This window comes from Panthera uncia (assembly GCF_023721935.1).
Source record: "Panthera uncia isolate 11264 chromosome C1 unlocalized genomic scaffold, Puncia_PCG_1.0 HiC_scaffold_3, whole genome shotgun sequence".
Lineage (NCBI taxonomy): Eukaryota > Metazoa > Chordata > Mammalia > Carnivora > Felidae > Panthera > Panthera uncia.
In genome coordinates, this window is record NW_026057584.1 from 28,128,666 (window position 1) to 28,148,620 (window position 19,955).

General features: G+C 43.1%; 2 protein-coding genes and 1 non-coding gene across 5 annotated transcripts; 2 read left to right on the plus strand and 1 right to left on the minus strand.

Moving 5' to 3' along the window:
• The first annotated feature begins 3,661 nt into the window (after positions 1–3,661).
• LOC125910879 (gamma-crystallin B) lies at positions 3,662–5,957 on the plus strand. 2 transcript variants are annotated; one of them, XM_049614433.1, is made up of 3 exons: positions 3,662–3,670; positions 3,766–4,014; positions 5,682–5,957. In XM_049614433.1, the coding sequence occupies exons 1-3, from the start codon at positions 3,662–3,664 to the stop codon at positions 5,955–5,957; spliced, it is 534 nt and encodes a 177-aa protein (XP_049470390.1). The 2 variants fall into 2 exon arrangements, with proteins under 2 accessions (XP_049470390.1, XP_049470391.1); XM_049614434.1 differs by having other exon boundaries at positions 3,766–4,008.
• A 2,509-nt stretch (positions 5,958–8,466) lies between these two features.
• LOC125911977 (U6 spliceosomal RNA) lies at positions 8,467–8,572 on the minus strand. The gene has a single exon (XR_007454553.1). It is a non-coding gene; the product is annotated as a U6 spliceosomal RNA (small nuclear RNA).
• A 5,069-nt stretch (positions 8,573–13,641) lies between these two features.
• Positions 13,642–15,239, plus strand: LOC125910880 (gamma-crystallin C). 2 transcript variants are annotated; one of them, XM_049614436.1, is made up of 3 exons: positions 13,642–13,650; positions 13,761–14,003; positions 14,964–15,239. In XM_049614436.1, the coding sequence occupies exons 1-3, from the start codon at positions 13,642–13,644 to the stop codon at positions 15,237–15,239; spliced, it is 528 nt and encodes a 175-aa protein (XP_049470393.1). The 2 variants fall into 2 exon arrangements, with proteins under 2 accessions (XP_049470393.1, XP_049470394.1); XM_049614437.1 differs by having other exon boundaries at positions 14,967–15,239.
• Positions 15,240–19,955: the final 4,716 nt, after the last annotated feature.

A 19,955-nucleotide genomic window follows, 5' to 3' on the forward strand; every position in this document is an offset into this window, starting at 1 on the left:
CATTCCATTGATCCATCCATCTTTTAAAGTACAAGGAGGTAGCTAAGAATCTTCTTTATCATTTTCCTTCACAAAAATGTTGCTTATCACTTTTTCCTTCATTTCCGTTCTCTTTCTCAGGCCACCTCTCTTGTCTCTCACGCTTAGACACTAGAGGTAAGTTCTGAGACCTTCACAGCATACCCCGGTGGTGCTTAAAACCTCCCCACCCCAACGGCAGGCCTCGCTGCCCTATGCACACACCAGCCTACCTGGTTTCTGGGCCATTTTTACCTCCCTTCAAGTCCTCCCAGGTCAACAAAGGCGGACAGAAGAGGAAGCATCAGAACCAGAGCGGTAGCTGAGTGAGTGGGAGAAACTGGCTTCCGTGTCTCTGAGCGTCCACACGGGTGACCTCACACGGGAGAACTATCGTTTTCCAAAATAGAATTAGAATCATTATTTTTTCATGTTCTTCGTGCTTCCAGGGCTCTATTTATCCACCCACCTAACTGATAAATCATCATGGGGGATAAAGGAGTGTGACATGCCCTTATTCTTGAGCTCATGACCTTGCTGAAGACAAGGAAAAGAAGGAATTCGACGAGAAAGGCAAGGCTAAGTTGGGTGGTGACGAAGTGCATGTAGGTGCTCGGAGAAGGGACAGCCAAGTAACAGCTGGCCTGAAGAGGGGGTGTCCTAGGAAGACGGGCCTAGGCTGCCTTGAAGACTGGGTGAGCTTTGATAAGCCTCTGGGAAGGGAAGGCGTTCCAGTATCGAGGGATGATTCCTTCCCTGGGCCCGGATCCTCACAGACATCTTGAGTTCAAAAGGCAGAATGGGAACAGTTTCTCTCCAATAAGCCCTCCTGCACTGTCAAGATTGAAAACACACGCCCCCACAGTTTTTCAGCTGGATTGTGTTTATTCCTACTATTTCTCTACTTAAACGTGAAAGAGTGTAATCAAACAATGAGAGCAGGGACACTTCTTCTGATCTGTGCTTTACGTATCAACTTCCCTTTCCCGCACCACCTCAAAGACCTCCAAGGCACTTTAACAGAAAGGACACACAGCTATTAGGTAAGGGAGAATGAAAGACAAACACATTTAAAAAGACTGCATTGGTAATATAGAAATGAGGAAAAGGGCAAAATGCTACTGTTGGCCAAATCAGGCCTAACTCACCAGTGGGTCTGAAATGCACCCACACACGCACACAAGCACACATACCCTGAGTCTCTGCTATGGCTGATGACGACCCTGGCTTCTGTATTCTCAGTCCATCAACCACAGTGGGCTGGGTGTAGAACGGGGGTTTGTCAACGACCTCACGGCAACGTGTTCTTGGGGGGATTTCCCCTACTGCACATTCCATCGCAAGTTACCTCTTCTGAGGGCAGCAACGACCAGTCCAACCTGCAGACCTGTTTATCCACAGCAACAGGGTGCGTGCAGGTGGACAGCAAGAGCTGGACGCTCTGTGCCGGGGCGTCTGACACCAGCAGCGGATGGACTTCAAGGAATCTCTCTGCTCTGACCGCACAGCCCTTGCCTATGTTATTCCTTTTCTCGGTGCCTTGCTTCAAGACCACCTCCAAATGGTAGTCGTCATTTGACTGTGAAATCAAAGTTACCAAACAGAAGACCTTTGCTAAATTAGATCAAGCGTTCCAGTATATGCAATTATCCACGGATCGCATTTAGTCTGTATACAATAAGCAGAAGTGTAGACACCATGACATCGAAGCCCGGAAGCAGAAACTTATTTCTTTATTTATAACATTTTTTAACGTTTTTATTTTACTTTTGAGAGAGAGAGAGTAGGGGAGGGGCAGAGAGAGAGAGCGAGACACAGAATCCGAAGCAGTCTCCAGGCTCTGAGCTCTATTAACGTTATCATCTTTAGCATTTATTAAAATGTGAATGATATGATATATTTTTTTTTACCACTGGTATTGCTTTACAATGTGCCATGTACTTTCAAATCCATTATCTCATTTGATTTTCATCACCATTCCTATTTTATAAATGGGGAAACTGAGACCACAGAAACTGCAGAAGTGCGTGCAGATGGAGGTGTGTAGGCATTGGTCCCTGAATGCGTTCTCCATAAACGGTGTCTATTCAACAATTTCATGGGGTTTGTAAGCACTGGGAAGAAAAACAGCTTTAGAGGAAGCAGTGTGGATGCAAGGCACGGGATAGGCAGGGTAGGTGGTCACAGTTAGTGTCACTTGCGAGGGTGTAGGTCCTGACAGCACCACTCACCCCGTACCCACCCCCAGTCCAGGTCCCTGATGCTCGAACATTGGAAGCTGACCATTGGAACCGACAGGGCGACCATACGACTGACAGGGCCTGAGTGTAGGCCTCTGCCGCAAGGCCTTAGAGGGTAAACCTATTACATGTCAACATAAATAACACGTTTTTATGAGTAATAACTGTATTTTCCAAAACAAAAACATTTAGTGAAAGGATTGGCATTATTAGACATTTTTACAAATCTCTTCAAGTCATATAGCCTCTGGACATAAACTCCACTGGGTGAAAAAAGGTCAATAACATCTTGGTATTGTTGGGAAAACTGTTTTGACCTTCTGAACTTCCTGAAAGTGTCCCAGGGGCCTCAGGGTTCCCATACCACACTGTGAGATCCATACGATCCAAAGGCTGCCATCTGGCTTGGGTGCCATCCACATCTCAAAAGTCTGAGGAAGTAGGTCATTGGTATTTTGAGAGCTTCTACATTACTCCTTACAGTAGCTCAAACCACCCTTACCAAGTGAGCAAGCGTCCGTGATGGGGGAGAGAGAAGAAACATCTTAAGACGTTGAAGGAGGGCAAGGATACCAAGATTAGGACATTGAAGGAGGGCAGGAATACAATGCCAAAGAACAGCAGTACTCCGGGCAGCCACCGGCAGAAGGAAGGATTTAGGCTCTCGGGGAGTCCTCAGCAAGTGAAGGAAAGTCATAACTATCTGCTTTCTCTCAGGTCAAAGCCAGGTATTGAGGGCCCACTATGTGCCAACCCTCTGCTCTAGGGCCTGGGGCACAAAGAAACAAGAGAGAATTCCCAGCCCCCAAGAACCTATGAATTTCCAGTCAAGTATCGATTTTACTCCAGATAGACCCCAAAATACAAACAATGATGACCACAGAGTCTTGAACCCGAACTAAGCTTTGTGCTTTTTAAAGCACTTTCACAGATTGCTTCACTTGGTTTCCTCTTCCTTAAGATTCCTCATTATTTAAATTCTGCTTTTTAATACGTTTTAAAAAAATACACCAGTCCCCGAGCAGAATACATTACTTAGTTTAATTACCTTTGAGGAGTCAATGAAGCAGATTAGGCGACAAAATAAAAGCACGGGGGATAGAATTTCGCTCATCCTTTTGCTCAACTAAAAGAGTAAAGACTCTTTTCATTTTGGTGGCAACAACAGCTTTAGTGAATGAGAACAACCCGAACCTACCAGAAAGAATGAGAGAACCATTCAGCTAACCCCAATGACCAGGGGGAGGGGGAGCGGGGAGCTTGCAAATCCCCTTACTCACCGAAATGGGCCCCTTTTGTGTGATTTCCTGCGGAGGCAGCAGTCAGGGCTGCTATATATACAGCGGCACTCCCCCTCGGCCCACACAGCACCCAGCGAACACCTCCTGATCACTCTCTCCAAAATGGGAAAGGTAAGTGCTGGGTCCCTGATGCCGGGGGTTTGCCCTGGCGCAGCATCCTCAGCGGGGGCACATGGCCTCACACTCCCGCACCTTCCATTTTGCAGATCACCTTCTACGAGGACCGGGGCTTCCAGGGCCGCTGCTACGAGTGCAGCAGCGACTGCCCCAACCTGCAGCCCTATTTCAGCCGCTGCAACTCCATCCGCGTGGACAGCGGCTGCTGGATGCTCTACGAGCGCCCCAACTACCAGGGCCACCAGTACTTCCTGCGGCGCGGGGACTACCCGGACTACCAGCAGTGGATGGGCCTCAGCGACGTGGTCCGCTCCTGCCGCCTCATCCCCCAGGTGAGTGTGGCTCTGTCTTTGTCTCTGGTCGCTTTGGAAGTGAAAGCCATGAACGAATACCATTCTTCAACCAAATCATTCCAACTACACAGCAGAAGGTGGGAGTGAGGCTACCGCATGTGGTCTGTTCTAAAAGGCTGTCTCAGATGGGAAGTCGGTCTTCACGAACCCTATGGTGTGTGCTTTTTTACTCACATGGTCCCAGATTTTTATATTTTAAATGGAATAAAAAATTAAAAGGCCAAAGTCTAATTAGGAAAAAGGAGGACAAATAGAAAACAAGTTGCCATCTGTGTAAGATATAACCTCTTTTTTTTTAATGTTTATTTTTGAGAGAGAGAGAGAGAGAGAGAGAGAGAGAGGATGAATGGGGGAGGGGCAGAGAGAGAGGGAGACACAGAATCCAAAGCAGGCTCTAGGCTCTGAGCTGTCAGCACAGAACCCGACATGGGGCTTGAACCCATGACTGTGAGATCATGACCTGAGCCAAAGTTGGATGCCTAACCGACTGAGCCACCCAGGCGCCCCAAGATATAACTTAATGTCATCATTCTGAACTGTATCAACTCAGAAATAATATATCAAAACTCAGATAGATACAATCTGGGTCGGCTTAATTTTTTTTAAGTTCATTTATTTATTTTGAGAGAGAGAGAGAGAGAGAGAGAGATTGAACACAAGCGGGGGAAGAACAGAGAGAGAGGGAGAGAGAGAGAGAATCAATCCCAAACAGGGTCCGCATGTCAACACAGAGCCCGATGTAGGGCTCAAACCCACAAACCATGAGATCATGGCCTGAGCTGAAATCAAGAGCCTGATGCTTAACCCAATGAGCCACCCAGGGGCTCCGGGTCTGCTTACCTGATAAATATATGTTTGCTTGCTTTGGCTCACTTTCCTATTTAATTATCTTCCTGCCCTCTATTTTTTATTCTGATACCAAGGTCACTACCTATTAGTTTACTTAGAGGTATAAATTAAAGGAAAGGCCAAATCCAAAATCAAAGTTTGAATTCAATATTTCTTAGAGAGTGATTTCACAGTTCTTAGAGGAATGTGCTGGAGTGTGGGAGGCACGGGTATAGTGTCATCCAAACAGAGCTTAATGGAGATGGTTCTTGTTGCTGAGGGAAATAAAGATGGGAAGGGAAGAGACCAGAAAGGAAGTTTAAACACCAGATAAGTTGATATTGAACACAGAGATAAAGAAAATGTGTCATTTTATTTTTTACAAGAGATTAATAATCCTGTGTTCCATAATGTACATAAAATAGCTAAATGTTGATTCCTCTTTAACAAAAGTAATGTATCGAATGGGACTTTTCTTTCCAATGACTTACACTTTTCACCTTTGAGAAGGACCTTCTCTAACAACAAGCACTAACATGATCAATTTTATTTTGGACAAATCTTGTTGCTAAGGACAGAGATGTGGATGGCAGTGAAGAGTAGCTGAGTTCTGTTCCTCATATTACCCATAAATCACTAGATGCCTCGGTAGGTGATGGGGTAGGGGGCAGGCAAGGCTCTTTAACACTGCAACGTGATTGTTCTGGAAGCAAACCTGGACTCCAACAAGTTCTGGGTAGGTGTGGCCAGGGAGGTGCAGGAGCTAGAACACTTTCATTTCTCTCCACTTGTGTTCATTTACTTTTTCTTTTCTGCCACCCCAGCACACCGGCACTTTCAGAATGAGGATCTACGAGCGAGAGGACTTCAGGGGACAAATGTCAGAGGTCACAGATGATTGTCTCTCTCTTCAGGACCGCTTCCATCTCAATGAAATCCACTCTGTCAATGTGCTGGATGGCTGCTGGGTCCTTTATGAGATGCCCAGCTACAGGGGAAGGCAGTACCTGCTGAGGCCCGGGGAGTATAGGAGATACCTTGACTGGGGGGCCATGAATGCCAAAGTTGGTTCTTTCAGACGAGTAATGGATTTTTACTAAAGTACTTACATTCTCCGCTCTTCTCTTTTAGAATCCAATAAAATATTTAGCTTGTGTTTCTCGCACTATGGAGTCCTGCTTTTCTTTTTAATCTGTTAAGACTTCCTAAGCAATAATGGCACTTCACCAAACATAATGACAGATGTTTTCATGATGGGAAACTATAAGAGGAGTAAAGGATATCATCACCAGCCTTCTTTTAAAGACTAGCCCATGTAGGCTCAAGGTTCGATTCGACTCGGCAAAAGCCATTTATGCTTAGTCTTAGAAGGATAATTTTGCAGCTACAATGATAAATAAATAGCTATTGTAACACCCCAAGTTGTCCTTCTAGGTTATCCCCGCCATCTTTTATATATAGTCCAAGCCTTAGCTGATGAGGGAAGTTGTTCTCAGCATCTAGACCCTTACTTTAGCTTCAAAAACAAACGAACAAACCGGCCACCCACACCTGTTACGTGCCTTATCCTTCTAACAGCAGCCAATTCCATGTTCAGTACTTGATTCCTCCATGAGGTTTTCAGTCCAAACAGAATTCACTGTCTCTTTGCTGTATATGCTTTATAGAAGAATTTCAGGTTTTCTACCAAAACCACATACACATGGGGGAACTCAGCCCCGTATCATTTTAATAGGAAGTAAAGAATTATGACTATACATGGAAAATGATACTAAATGGAAAACAAGGAATTGAAACTTCCTGGAGAAGTTTGTTTGATGGCATGTATGTTTCCTTTGGGTATGTTTATTTTCCAGGGGTGAGGTTCAAGCCCAAGTTGCATGTTGTTATCTACTGCACTATGTTGGCCGTAGACAAAGCCAGATTTGAATCCAGCAGCCAAGACAGAGAGGGGAAACAAGATAAGTCCCATGACTAACAGAGTCCATAACACAAATCAATTAATTACTCAAGGCTAACCTAACCGTTCCCAGTACCAACACCTAAAAGAAAGTTTTCATGGGGGTCCTAGTAAAGAGAGTACTGAGCAAACAACATCCTTAGTATCATCCTGCAGTAATTAAATATGGTTCTTGGATCTTTCTTACAAAGTTCCACAATGAAATTGATGGCTTCAGATCAAAATTCAGCTAAAGTGCCCCATTCTTTGAGATTCTAATGAAATGGCTGAAGTGTCATCTCACGTGGAGTGGGATACTTGTGTACCCACTTTCTCCAACACACATATCCTCAAAGTCTCTTGGAATTCTGGAAAGGGAATGGGTTGTTTATGCTTTTCCCAGTAACCCTCCACTCTGAACTCCTGCCTTGTCATTGGGCGGACCATTTTGTTCTCCCCCACATGACCAGCCCCATGCATCTCACTGACTCAGATGGGAGACAGTTTCTTTTCCTTGAGTTCCTGAACTATCTCTCATATAAAGCCTTCATGGGTGCAGACAGCTTTATTATACAGGTTGTGGGAGGAGAGATACATGTTTAGATCACAGCAGCACAACAGTACAAATTTAAGATTAGATGGCCTTGCTCTAAACAGTCTGCAAGTTCCAACCTGCTACCGGGTGGCCTGGTCTTCTTTCTCATTCTTGTTCCTCTCTCCTCTATTCTGAGCTGTACCCACATGGCTGTTCATTCTTTATAGCTTCCTTCCATCCTATGCCCTCAAGGGCTCCATATCTCCATGTCTATGAACAGAGCAAGCATCTAATTTGTTGCTTAACCTGAGTCATTTTTGAGAATGAAAGGGTATTCTATTAAGGATTACACTGGGGCAAGAGGCATGAACCAGGAGTATTCCAGGCAAACTGGGGCACAAGATTAGGCTATTTATAAAAGTTCTTTCCCTGGAAAATAGTCAGATTCTTGAATTATTTGGTATCAATTATTCCTGACTCTCAGTTCTTCAACCTTTAAACTCCCAACGATAGTATTAGCTTACTGGAAACATCAGCCAGAATTCTGTTTGTCAGTAATAATAACATCAGGCATAAATTACAAAGCCAAAAGCTTCTTGGAGTGCTGGATTTCACATTATTTGTTTGGTAGACATAAAATCACAGACTGCAGACATGGAAATTATCCTGAAATACCTGAACTGAAAGCATGTAAAATTAGAGACCCTGGATGTCACTGATCAAGCTTTTCTTCGTGAAAATTATATTTCCATCCCTGGGGAACAGGCAAAGAGAACGGTATCCTCCCTCTAATCCCAGCATTAAAAAAAAGCCAACAGAGGGGAGTAATGGTGGCAGGAGAGGAATAACGCTCAAACTAGTCCCTCACCTATGCTTCCTCCTCTCCCTCCTCTCTTGAAAGTGCACACTGGAGCCTCAGAGAGGTGAAAGGGTCTGAGATGAAAGCAGGCTCCAAGAGTGGAATGCGAGAAGGGATACCCTATAGGATCCCACTAACCTTTTCCTCAGGATGATGAAAACACAATTCAAGATAACCCCATTGTCAGCCTATATACCCTATACTCACCAGTATTTCACATAGGTCCTAGTTTGTAATAAGCCCAGGTTTTAGATTTTTTTTTTTTTTTTTTTTTTTTTTTTTATGTAATGCTTCAAGAATTTTCACATCATCCTTGTGCAGGACCATGCTAATCTTCTCTATATTGGTCCAATTTTAGTATGCATGCTGCCAAAGTAAGCACCAGAATCTAAATCTTTTTATTCCTTTTCCTCTTTTCTCTCCCTTTGAATCTATAGCATCTTCTGGCCAATCTAACCTTATAGAAGACCCACCAAGCAAAGCAACTGAGGTCATTCCGTAAAGAAGTGCCAAGAATTGCCATACTGATGGATACTCTCAAAGAGTGCTCCTCCTTGTGGGTTCTCTCTCCAATGATCCTTCCTTGCTGCCACAGGGTTAGGTCCTGATGTTAGTTTTGTCCTGTTCCTTCTCCTCCAGACTTTAGGGGTTCTTCTTTGTGGGTTTATTAAAGCTAAAGTGACAATCACAACCACCCGAGCAAGAAGAAATGTATTATGTTTAACACGAAAGCCAATTTGATCCAAATGGAATGCCATAGGAGTTAAGCAGAGGTGGGTCATTAAGACAGGTTGCCCCCTGTCTTCTTGTCATGTATTGAATAGTCCTCAAAGACAAGCAGAGAAAGAGAACCAGAGGCTGGGGCTATGATGGTGATGCTTTAGTCTCTCTCCCAGCCTCCTTGTTTGGGATAGTTTGGTCTAAGTAGCTGCCAACCAGTTGACCTTTTCTCATTTAACCAAGACTGTATGTGATACAAATGCTACATGAATTACCAGGAAGCAGGAGGGTGGGCTTAAGATCAACTGCTGGCTGGACCTCGGACACTAGCAATACTCTGGAATTGGCCACTGCTGTTGTGACATTAACTTGGCATCTCAGGAAACACAAAAATTAGACAGAATGACCAAGGAACAGAGGGTTTAGGGGACAACACAACATTCCTGTTTTCTCTCTTTTGCTTACTCATCTCCCCTGTTATAAAGGCCCATTAAATAGATCAAATGCAGAGTGCTTGTGTCATCCTACACATTGAAAGTTGCAAATACTGAACTCTGATGGGAGCCCATATGCCTGTTGTGCTGAGCATTCAAAATAGGTCTCATGGACTATCGCAACAATGGGTTTCAGACTAGGGAATAACATTCATATCCTCCAGGCATTTAATGAGTTGCCTTTATGTGCCTGTCTGTTTTGCCGATCAGTGAGAATACAAAAATAAAGGTGGAATAGTCCAGAAAGGAGCTGTCCTCAGTTATTTCGAGAAACTGATGTCTAAACAACATAATTAGATAAGCGATCATCACCATCACAGTGGTATGAGCAAGATGCTTGGTAGAACCAAGTAGGCAGCACTAAATTCAGCCTGAAAGATTAGGAAAGGTTCAAGAAAATCTTCACAGAGGAATTGATACCTGAGTTGAACCTTTAAAAAAGGGGTAAGATTTCTCTGGGTGAAAAATGTAGAACTGGTGTCTCAGTGGGAAGGATCGCTATGTTAAAAAACAAAAGAAGTACATAGGACAAACTTCCAGCTGTAAGATGAATAAGTTCTGGATATCTAATGTACAGCATAGTGATTATAGTTAATAATACCGTATTATAAACTTGAGAGTTGCTAAGAGAGTAGATCTGAAATGTTCTCATCACAAAAAAAATTAATTATGGGATGTGACACAGGTGTCAGCTAACACTATGGTGGTAAGCATCTTGTAATATACAAATGTATCAAATCAATATGTTGTACACATTAAACTTATATAATGTAATATTTCAATTATATCTCAGTAAAACTAGGGGGTAAATGAGAAAAGTGAAAATAACATTGTGCATTTGGGAAACTACAAGTGATTCAGCGATTCAGACAGACAGAGGATCTCGGGTCAGGTATGCCACGCTAAGGAACTGTACTTGATTCTGGCTCAGGTCACAATCCCAGGGTTGTGGGATTGACCTCCATGTCAGGCCCTGTGCTGAGTGTGGAGCCTGCTTGAGATTCTCTCTCTCCCCCCAACCTGCTCTTCTCCCCTGCTTGTGCGCTCTCTCTCTCTCTCAAAAATATTTTAAAATAAAAAAATGCCATGGACTGGATGACTTAAGCAAACATTTCTTTCTCATAGTTCTGGAGACTGGGGAGTCTAAGGTCAGAATGCCAACAGATCTAGTATCCAGTGAGAGCCAGCTTCCTTGCCCAAGGAGTGGAAGCAAGCTCTTTCCTGGCTCTTCTTATAAGGACACTAATTCTAACATGATATCTTCATCCTCATGACCTAGTTATCTCCCAAGGCCCCATCTCCAGACATCATCACACTGGGGATTAGGGTTTCAACATATGAATTTGGAGGGGACACAAACATTTGGTCCACAGCAAGAACATGACTTGATGCATTTTGCTTCTTTTTACTTTATCTTATTTAAAATTTTTTTTTTTTTATTTTAGAGAGGAAGAGAGCACAAGCAGGGGAGAGGGTGACAGAGACAGAGACAGAGAGAGAATCCCAGGCAGGCTCCACACTCACCATGGAGCCCAACTCAAAACTTGATCCCATGACTCTGAGATCATGACCTGAGCTGAAATCAAGAGTCAGATGCTCAACCAACTGAGCCACCCAGGCACTCCTATGTGTTTTGCTTCTGATCACCCTGGCATCCTGACAGAATGTAGTTTGGAAGAAGGCAAGGCTGGACAGAGTCAGGAGACTGCGGACAGTCTAGTTGAGATATCGTGAGAGTCCAAGAAAGGCAACTGCAGTGATGGTGTTAGGGGGGTGTTGGAGGAGTGGGTAAAGGAAGGGAAGACAGGGGCCTTAGAGAGAAAGAGAAAGATCTGAAAAAAACAAGACTGAAGTTTAGTACTATGCATTTTCTGACCCTTTCACCTCTTTTCCTATCTAGTCAGCTATATCATACTGGTATTTCTGTTTGGTTCTCTTTTTATGTGCATATAAAACTTTGTAGAACAAAGCAGAGAGCTCTTCTGCCTACGTGTTTAAGGAAAATGATGCATAAGTGCTAATAAAACATTAGCTGGAGATAGCTAAAACATGTTTTCTTTACCAAAAAAAAAAAAAAAAAAAAAAAAGAGTAAACCAGAGTAGTATTTTTTAAAGTTTGATGCAAGAATGATCTGGTGTGGGTTAGAAATACAGATTCCTGGAGTCTTTTCCACATCTAATCATGCAAAATCTCAGGAGAGGAGAGGACCTGACAATTTGCAGTTTTAACAAGCACAGGTGATTCTTATGCTCACTGGAGTTTGAAAGCCACCAAATGAAAGCCACTAGATGATTTCTAAAGTGCCCCCCTCTATATATATACATATACATGTATATACATGTATATACATGTATATGTATATATACGTATATATACATGTATATGTATATATACGTATATATACATGTATATGTATATATATACATATACATGTATATACACACATATATACATGTATATACACACATATATACATGTGTATATATATATGTATATACACATATATATGCAAAATGGATTCATAGCAAAGAAATTTTTCAGGCATCTTTGAGAGGATTGGGTATGTTTGAGAGATTAATAGGCTGAAGTCATTCTTAGTATTGGCACACTATTACTAACAGGAGACATGTACTTAATGCTCATTTGTGCCAAGTGGGTGCCAAACACATTGCACACATAATCCCATGTATTCATGTCAGTGTCCCTCAGCCAAAGACCCCCAGAATACCTGTCACAAAACAAGTTGGTTTTATTACTTGTCACAGCAAGGGAAAACACACACCATGGGAAAGCACGGGGGGTCTCAGCAAAGGATGTTATTATAGGATCCGTACTTTGGTTGGGTGATTTGGGGAAGAGTCTGAAGAAGCAGGGGTTCAGTCTAAACTGGATGTTGTCAGAAAGTGGAGGTAATGTTATGATTCGACATCTCAATAAATCTACTCATGGGGAGGGTAGCCTAGAAGAAGGATGAAGCTACAGTTAATTGTGGAGGCTGAGAGGGGTGGTGTTTGGTATTGTGTGGGTGACACGGTGACTTTGCTTTCGCGTGTGCTTAACATTGTGAAGTGACCTTATTTTGTCTCACTGCATCCTGATCTCAGAGGAACCCTGCCGGCAGCTGGTATTCTGTGAGGCACCTCTCAAGTGAGAGGGAGAGAGAGAGAGGGAGAGCGAGGGGGAGGAGAGAGCGAGAGCGGGGAGGGGGGATCTCTCTTGTTCCCCTCTCTCTCTCTTCCTCTCGACAGAGACTCTCTCTCTCTCTCTCTCTCTCTCTCTCTCTCTCTCTCTCGTCTAACAGAGGAAAAACATGCCCTAGCTCTGAATGCCAGGACAGCTTCTGTAGGCAAATACCTCTCTCGTTTGCTTCTTTCTTTCTTTTTCAACTTACTATATCCCAGGAGATAAGTACCATGAAATAACTCAGGTTCTGAGAGGTCACGTGGCTTGCCAAGTTCATGTGGCTCCTCAGTGGACATTCTGAGCGTGCAAAGCTTTACTGCCTCCCCGGGCCCAACAAAGGGAAGTTACGCCAAAAAACAATATACTTCTTAGTCTTGGGCCCAGAGCCCCTAGAAACAAACCTTTCCCTTGGTTCTTATGACAAGTTGACTTGCAGGGGCTGATTTCTCATACATGAAGTACGCCACCAAAGGAGTAGTAGCTATGTCTTAAAGCATCAGATCACCACAGTCAAAACTAGCAAAGATCAGAAACCAAACCTGTGTCCTGCACCAGACTGGCTAATCGTATAAAGGAAAAAAAAAAATGTTAAGTCACAGCGGCCTCTGTCATCAAGGAAAATTAGGCCATGTTTGTGGCATTCCACATCACAGCCCCTGGAAGTGGGGGGGCACTGCTATAAAGGCATAGATTTTCCCGTAGAAATTACACGGGGCATAACCGAATCATATCCGTAGCGACATGAATTTCAGGTCAAAAGTTCAGGTTGAGGTGCTGATAAATTTAGAAAATACTAAGAATCCACATAAAAGCAACTCTAGGGACTCAACCAGGACGCATTCAGAACGGCGTTAGAATATACCAGAGAATGAGGGCAAACTCTACAGGCATTTCCACTGAATGCAGCGTGTAAAAGGGATCCATAAAATCCCCTTACTCACCCCCGGGGGCCCCTTTTGTGTTGTTCTTGCCAACGCAGCAGCAGCCTGGCTATATAGACCCGCGGCGCTGCCGGCCCAGCGCACTGAACTCGCACATCCGTGTCAACCAGCCATGGGGAAGGTGAGCAGGATACAAGTTAAAGAAAAAGAGACATCAAGAGAGAGAAAATGCCTCTATACCAGATCTGTTGGGAGCAACTGATTTAATTCAGAATTATTCTTCCTTTGCAGATCACCTTCTACGAGGACCGGGGCTTCCAGGGCCGCTGCTACGAGTGCAGCAGCGACTGCCCCAACCTGCAGCCCTATTTCAGCCGCTGCAACTCCATCCGCGTGGACAGCGGCTGCTGGATGCTCTACGAGCAGCCCAACTACCAGGGCCGCCAGTACTTCCTGCGGCGCGGGGACTACCCGGACTACCAGCAGTGGATGGGCGTCAGCGACGTGGTCCGCTCCTGCTGTCTCATCCCCCAGGTGAGTCCGACCTCATTTCCATCACGCTGCCTGAGTGTCCTCACTGGATTACTGGGGGGTTAACGTGCGGCAGGTTTTCTTTTAAAGACACGGAAGGGTAGAGTGGGCTTTGGTTACTGCCTAAGCCCAGAGAGATAAATGCACAGAAACAGCAGAGAATATGAGAGGAATTCACTCATGGGAAGAGTCGGTCTTAGTTTTCATTTTTGCTACCGTTATGTCAATTACAAAGTTTTGTTACCATTATGTAACAAATGTAATATACAGAGATAGAGACCGAAACTTGCGAATGAGGAGCTGGTTGGACTTAAGAAGGTAGTATTTCGAACAAATTAAAAATTTTTTAAATTGTAATTTTAATTAGTAGTAAAGAACTGACCATGAATGAATTAGATAGGTTCCACCACAGACTTGTAAAAATGGAAACTCTATTGTTAATACAGGCTATTCTAAGTTTGTGTCCAACTTTGGAGAAGGGAATTGCCCTTGATTTGGAAAAGCGGTTGAATTCTGGTTCCAAGTGACTAATTAAACCAATTTTCACTGAAGTATGTAATTTTAAAAGTCCAACTTTATTTGTACACTTGTATGTATATAAGTTGGGGAGATGATACTCATATTAAAATAATACTAGTTAAAATACTTTGTGTTTTTCCCCAAAATATACATTTGACTTATCACCTAGGAATCAATGGAAATTAGGGAATTAGGAGTCTAGATATTTGAATTCTTAATGCACTCTAACCCAGACTTAGAACCTCTTAAAATTTGTATTTCCCAGATATGAAATAAAAATTGAATATGCAAATATTTGTTAAATGCTGGTAGAACACAGAGCTATCCACAGCATATGCAGCAATCTCAGAGTCTCAGTTTTGACACTGGTAGTCCCATCCCCCAACCTACCAAATTCATCTGTTGTTTGGTTGCTTCTTCTGCTCCTTGTCTTTGTGGACCAAGCAGACGAGCTCTCACAGGCTGCGACTGTATGAGAGAGAGGACCACAAAGGCCTCATGATGGAGCTGAGCGAGGATTGCTCCTGCATCCAGGACCGCTTCCACCTGAGTGAGGTCCGCTCCCTCCACGTGCTGGAGGGCTGCTGGGTCCTCTATGAGATGCCCAACTACCAGGGGCGGCAATACCTGCTGAGGCCCCAAGAATACAGGCGGTACCACGACTGGGGGGCCGTGGATGCTAAGGCAGGCGCATTGAGGAGGGTGGTGGATTTATACTAAAATAGGTTCACACTACCATTTTCTCAATTTGGAACCTAATAAAGTATTTAGTCTGTATTGTTGGCAACTGCTGACTTCTGTTTTTCTTTCATTGTGTGCCAATTAATTTACCTCTAAAGGCTCCCTGTTAAAGGTTGAGGTGTGACTAGGTGGGGAGGGCTCAGTTCTAGAAGCACTTCAAGGTAGAATGAGTCTGGAACAGGCTCCCAAGTGGGGGTGGAGGGATGAGGTAGCCTGTCTAAGAAGGAAAGGGAAGTCAAGGTAGAAAAATGGGAGAGGGTGACTGGTGAGGAGGGAGGCGTTCAGGTGAGGGTCTTGAGGAACAGCATTCTAGGAGTTTCCTTCTGACCCAGCAGGTGAGTGGAAGCCATAGGAGGTCCCAGATGAGCAGTGAAGAGAAGCCCATTTGGCAAAAAGCCTGTTTAGGCTACATAAGGAATTGTAGTATTGTTTACTTTTGAGCACAGTATTACATGACTAATGTCAAAGCTGCCAGTGGACATTGTCATACTTTTGGGTGGGTCATAGATCCCCCTTCCTTTTCTAAAGTGGCTCCAGCCCCCAGTGCACCTCTTGGCCAGTATATCCCCTGGGCCAAACCCTACCTGAAGTGCAGCTAATGCAAAGCAATTAATGAGATATATGTAAATATTTTAAATAGACTTTGATTGAAGTAAAACCTGCTTGCTCACAAGTAAAGCCTTGCATGTTGAAAAAAATTGAAAATCTTTCCATTAGTAGAGAATTAATTTATTTTTAAAATTTTTCCTCTGAAGAAAAGCCTCCTATAATCCTACTACTTTACAAACTCTATAAAGAAAGAAGTAGAGAGGGTCCTTCTGATCCCACTCTTTATTTCCTAGCGCTTTTTTTTTTTAACGTTTATTTTATTTTTGAGAGAGACAGAGACAGAATGCGAGTGGGTTAGGGGCAGAGAGACAGGGAGACACAGAATCCGAAGCAGGCTCCAGGCTCTGAGCTGTCAGCACAGAGCCCGACGCGGGGCTCAAACTCATGAGCTGTGAGATCATGACCTGAGCCGAAGTTGGACGCTCAACCGACTGAGCCATCCAGGCGCCCCTATTCCCCAACCCTGCTTTACACTTGATGGGCACCCTTCTTGAATTTTTTCCCTGTTTATATTGACATCTCATGAAATGCATGCTTTTTATTTATTTACTTACTTGCACATATTAGTCTGCAGCTTGCTTTTACCATGAAAAATGATACGGACATAGATCTAGATACGTATCTTATTCTATTTAATGGCTGCAGTGCATTCCGTGATTTGAAGACCCCCTAGATTATTTTACCATTTACCCATTGGTGACTGGGCTTGTCCAAGTTTCCTTTTACAAACAAGGCTGCAAAGAATATCATTGTACTTGTACCTTTATCTACACATGCCATAACTTTTGGAGGATAGAGACCTAGGAGTGAGACCGCCCAATCAAAGCACAAGTTATTTTTAATTTTATTAGATTCTGCCCAATTACTGGCCACCCAAAGATCCTAACTTTTTTGAGTTAGTATCTTCACCGTTTTCTAAGCACCTACCATAGGCCTGTCATATGTTAGTACTGGGGATGAAACAACCCAAACAAATGAAAGGCATTGTCCCTACCACCACAGAGCTCTACCCAGAAATACGAGATGCTTACGTTAAACATAAGGATGTAATCACTTTTTAAAGTCAAGTACTTTTCAGGTACTAAATAATACATATATAATCACTTTTGTTTATCAAGTACTTTTATTTAGTACTTTAAAGTCATCCCGAGACAAATTTCTAGGGAAAATAAATGGAGTAATATTTATTTACATATTTCTTATGATACCAAATGGCTCAAATCATGATATCAAATCGAATGATTCTCAGTAGCTTAGGTTTCCCAGACCGGTTTTCTTTAAATAGAGACCAACATAAGATTGCCAATTTTTGTTTTGCCAAGCAAGGACACTTAAAATTTAAACAAACCAGCAAAATTGTAAAACTAAGCACCATCTCTTCGTACATCATTTTACAAAAGAAGAGACATTTACAAAAGGACACTTTAATACCCCAAGATACACAAGCTCCTAGTAAACTATGGCTCCGGCCAAGGAAGAATGCTTGGGATTTTGCTCTGATGTATAGTGTTTTCATCTGGCAAAAACTGAGCAGAGTTTGAAAACTCTTGTTTGAGGCTGCAGCTCAATGCCCTCAGGGGCCTGAGAAATGATGTAAATAAATAAAACAACTTCTTATAGACAACAAGGAGTGATGATGAGTATGGGGAGCTATGGGTTGTGCGAACCAACCTAAAGCATCATGAAAAACATCTAAACATTGTGCCGGCCAAATAAAACACATCCCAGTTCCCACAGCCCTCGGGGCTGCCAATGCTCATTTCCACGCTGGTGTGAAAGCTGGGGACAGCCACCGCCAATGGCTAACACGGGACTTCCCAGCACACCCAATACCGCCATGAAATGCCCACAGAACCCAACTGTAGAGCCTGGGAAAGTGAGAAGACAAAACCCCAACAATGACTGCAGTTCAATTTTCTGTCCATCCTAGTGGAATGAGACTTAGATTCATGAAATATTTCAACAATAGAAAATAAGGAAAGGGGTACTTCTCATACACTTCATTCTGTAGACTGACATTTACAGCAGCTACAAAAATCTTTGACTCTGCGTGCAGTAAAATTTAACCTGAACTCGTCTCTTTTGCCTTCACTTTTGTTTGAAACCACCTGAATATTTCGGGAGTGACAAAGGGCTACTTCCCAGACTAGAGCTCAGGATTGAGGGTGCCTGATCCTTATCTCTTATTCTCCCTCCAAAGACAGTCCCCATCAGTCATTCCAGGCAACTTGTACAGACCTCTGCTTCAGTGCCACAGGCGTGAGGATTCTCAAGTCTTAGCTTATGTTCACTTAGCACACTAAGTGCAGTTTGAGGCCTTGGTCTGACACACATTTGTCAATCCAGGAATTCTCTGTAGAGCATTAAAATCAAGGCACATTTGGCCCGAGCCAATCACTTTTCAGCTCTGTGAAAACTGTGAGTTGGTTTTTTCTTTCTTTTTCCTTGTCTCTCCAGGCTGAAATAAAGCCTTTTCTCTTCCTAGTCAATGAAAATACCAAACCCAACTCCCTTGTTTGGTCCTCTACATGTATCATAAATTTGTAATTGTATTGGTGGTCCCCACAGCCCACTCCCACCATGCTCCTCTGGGTGTTCCCTGGGGCTCTGCATTTGGTTCTTTCTCATGTTTTACTATTTTTACCTCTCAACACTCTCCCCGCAGAAACAACTCTGAGCAAAACGACAATTTTAACCTTTTTATTTTGTTAATGATTAATTTTTAAATTATTAATTAAAATGATGATTTTTTTATTCTACTTATTTTTCCACTCTGTAAACAGAAGTAGTTTTGCAAACATATGCCTTTATCTAGTGGTTAACAAGAACGGAAATCATCATATTGTACGTTAGTTGGTGTTTATTCACAAATACAGACTTACAAAGACTTATGACCCAAAGTCAAGACAAAGTATTTCCATGAGACAACACGGGACTGTGAATAATTCTTTGGACATGAAAGAGGCCAAAGGCATAGGTCATCTTCCACTCCAGTGCTCTTTCCAGCCCATCAAACTATTCTCTTCCAGGCTAATAAATACTTTCTAAAGTCTTCCTAGAGTCTCAGCTTCCAGATTTATTCCTTCCTCTTCCCACACCATTTTAGCTATAACTTCTCTTTGTGTTCACGCAGTTAATCTCCTTTGAGTCAAAAGCTTTGCGTACTCTTGTTCCCCAGAGAAAAAGGGGTATCGGGATTCCTACCAGAAATGGGTTTTCTAGGAATTGGGTTTTACTGTATAATAACCTGAGAGGTCATCGATTTTTGTGTTTTCACTTTTTCTTATTTCCTCCAACTTAGGAATTTCCCTTTTCATTCTTCTTTCTGAGATGAAGCCTCTTAACACTGCTCTCCCTTTTGAATTACAATTGGCCACGCTGAAACATCTAATCCCCAGTCTACCTCCAGACAGGGCTGTAACAAATTCCGACCAGACACCTCAGATCTGTGCTTGCTGGTGTGTTCTTATTGTCTTTGCTATTGTTTGGCACACCTGCAAGTCCGAAGTTTTGTAAATTCCCTTGATAAAACATTCCAGTAACTTACACCCTTCAATAAGAAAATTCTCTTAAAGAACTACTTTGGAATTTTCAACATTTAGCTAAGGTCATGCTCTTCCTATTCACAATTAGTACAATATCGTGGCACATACGTCATATGATAGTTCTTGCAGATTAATTTTATATTGACCATATTAAGACTCTGCTTTTTTTTTTTTTTTTGCTCCTTCAGTCACATTTTGTTGTTTTTCCCCAACCTATACAAGTAGAAGGATCGACTATATACAAAATGGCTGAAGCTCTGCTTCTATTATTAAATAAACAATGTTCCAAATTACTTTTTTTTTTTTTTTCAAACGGTGTCAATAGCATCAGACAGTGATAGCAACCCGAATACTCCAGAGAGAATGGGACCAAAACCCACAATGAGCCGGTGGACTTTGACAGCAAAGAGAAAAAAGAGCACAATGAGCCCCTCCTCACCCCGCGGGCCTCTTTTGTGTTGTTCTTGCCAACGCAGCAGCAGCCCTCGTGCTATATAGACCCGTGCGCCGGCGGCCCATCACTGACCTCCATCCACCAGCC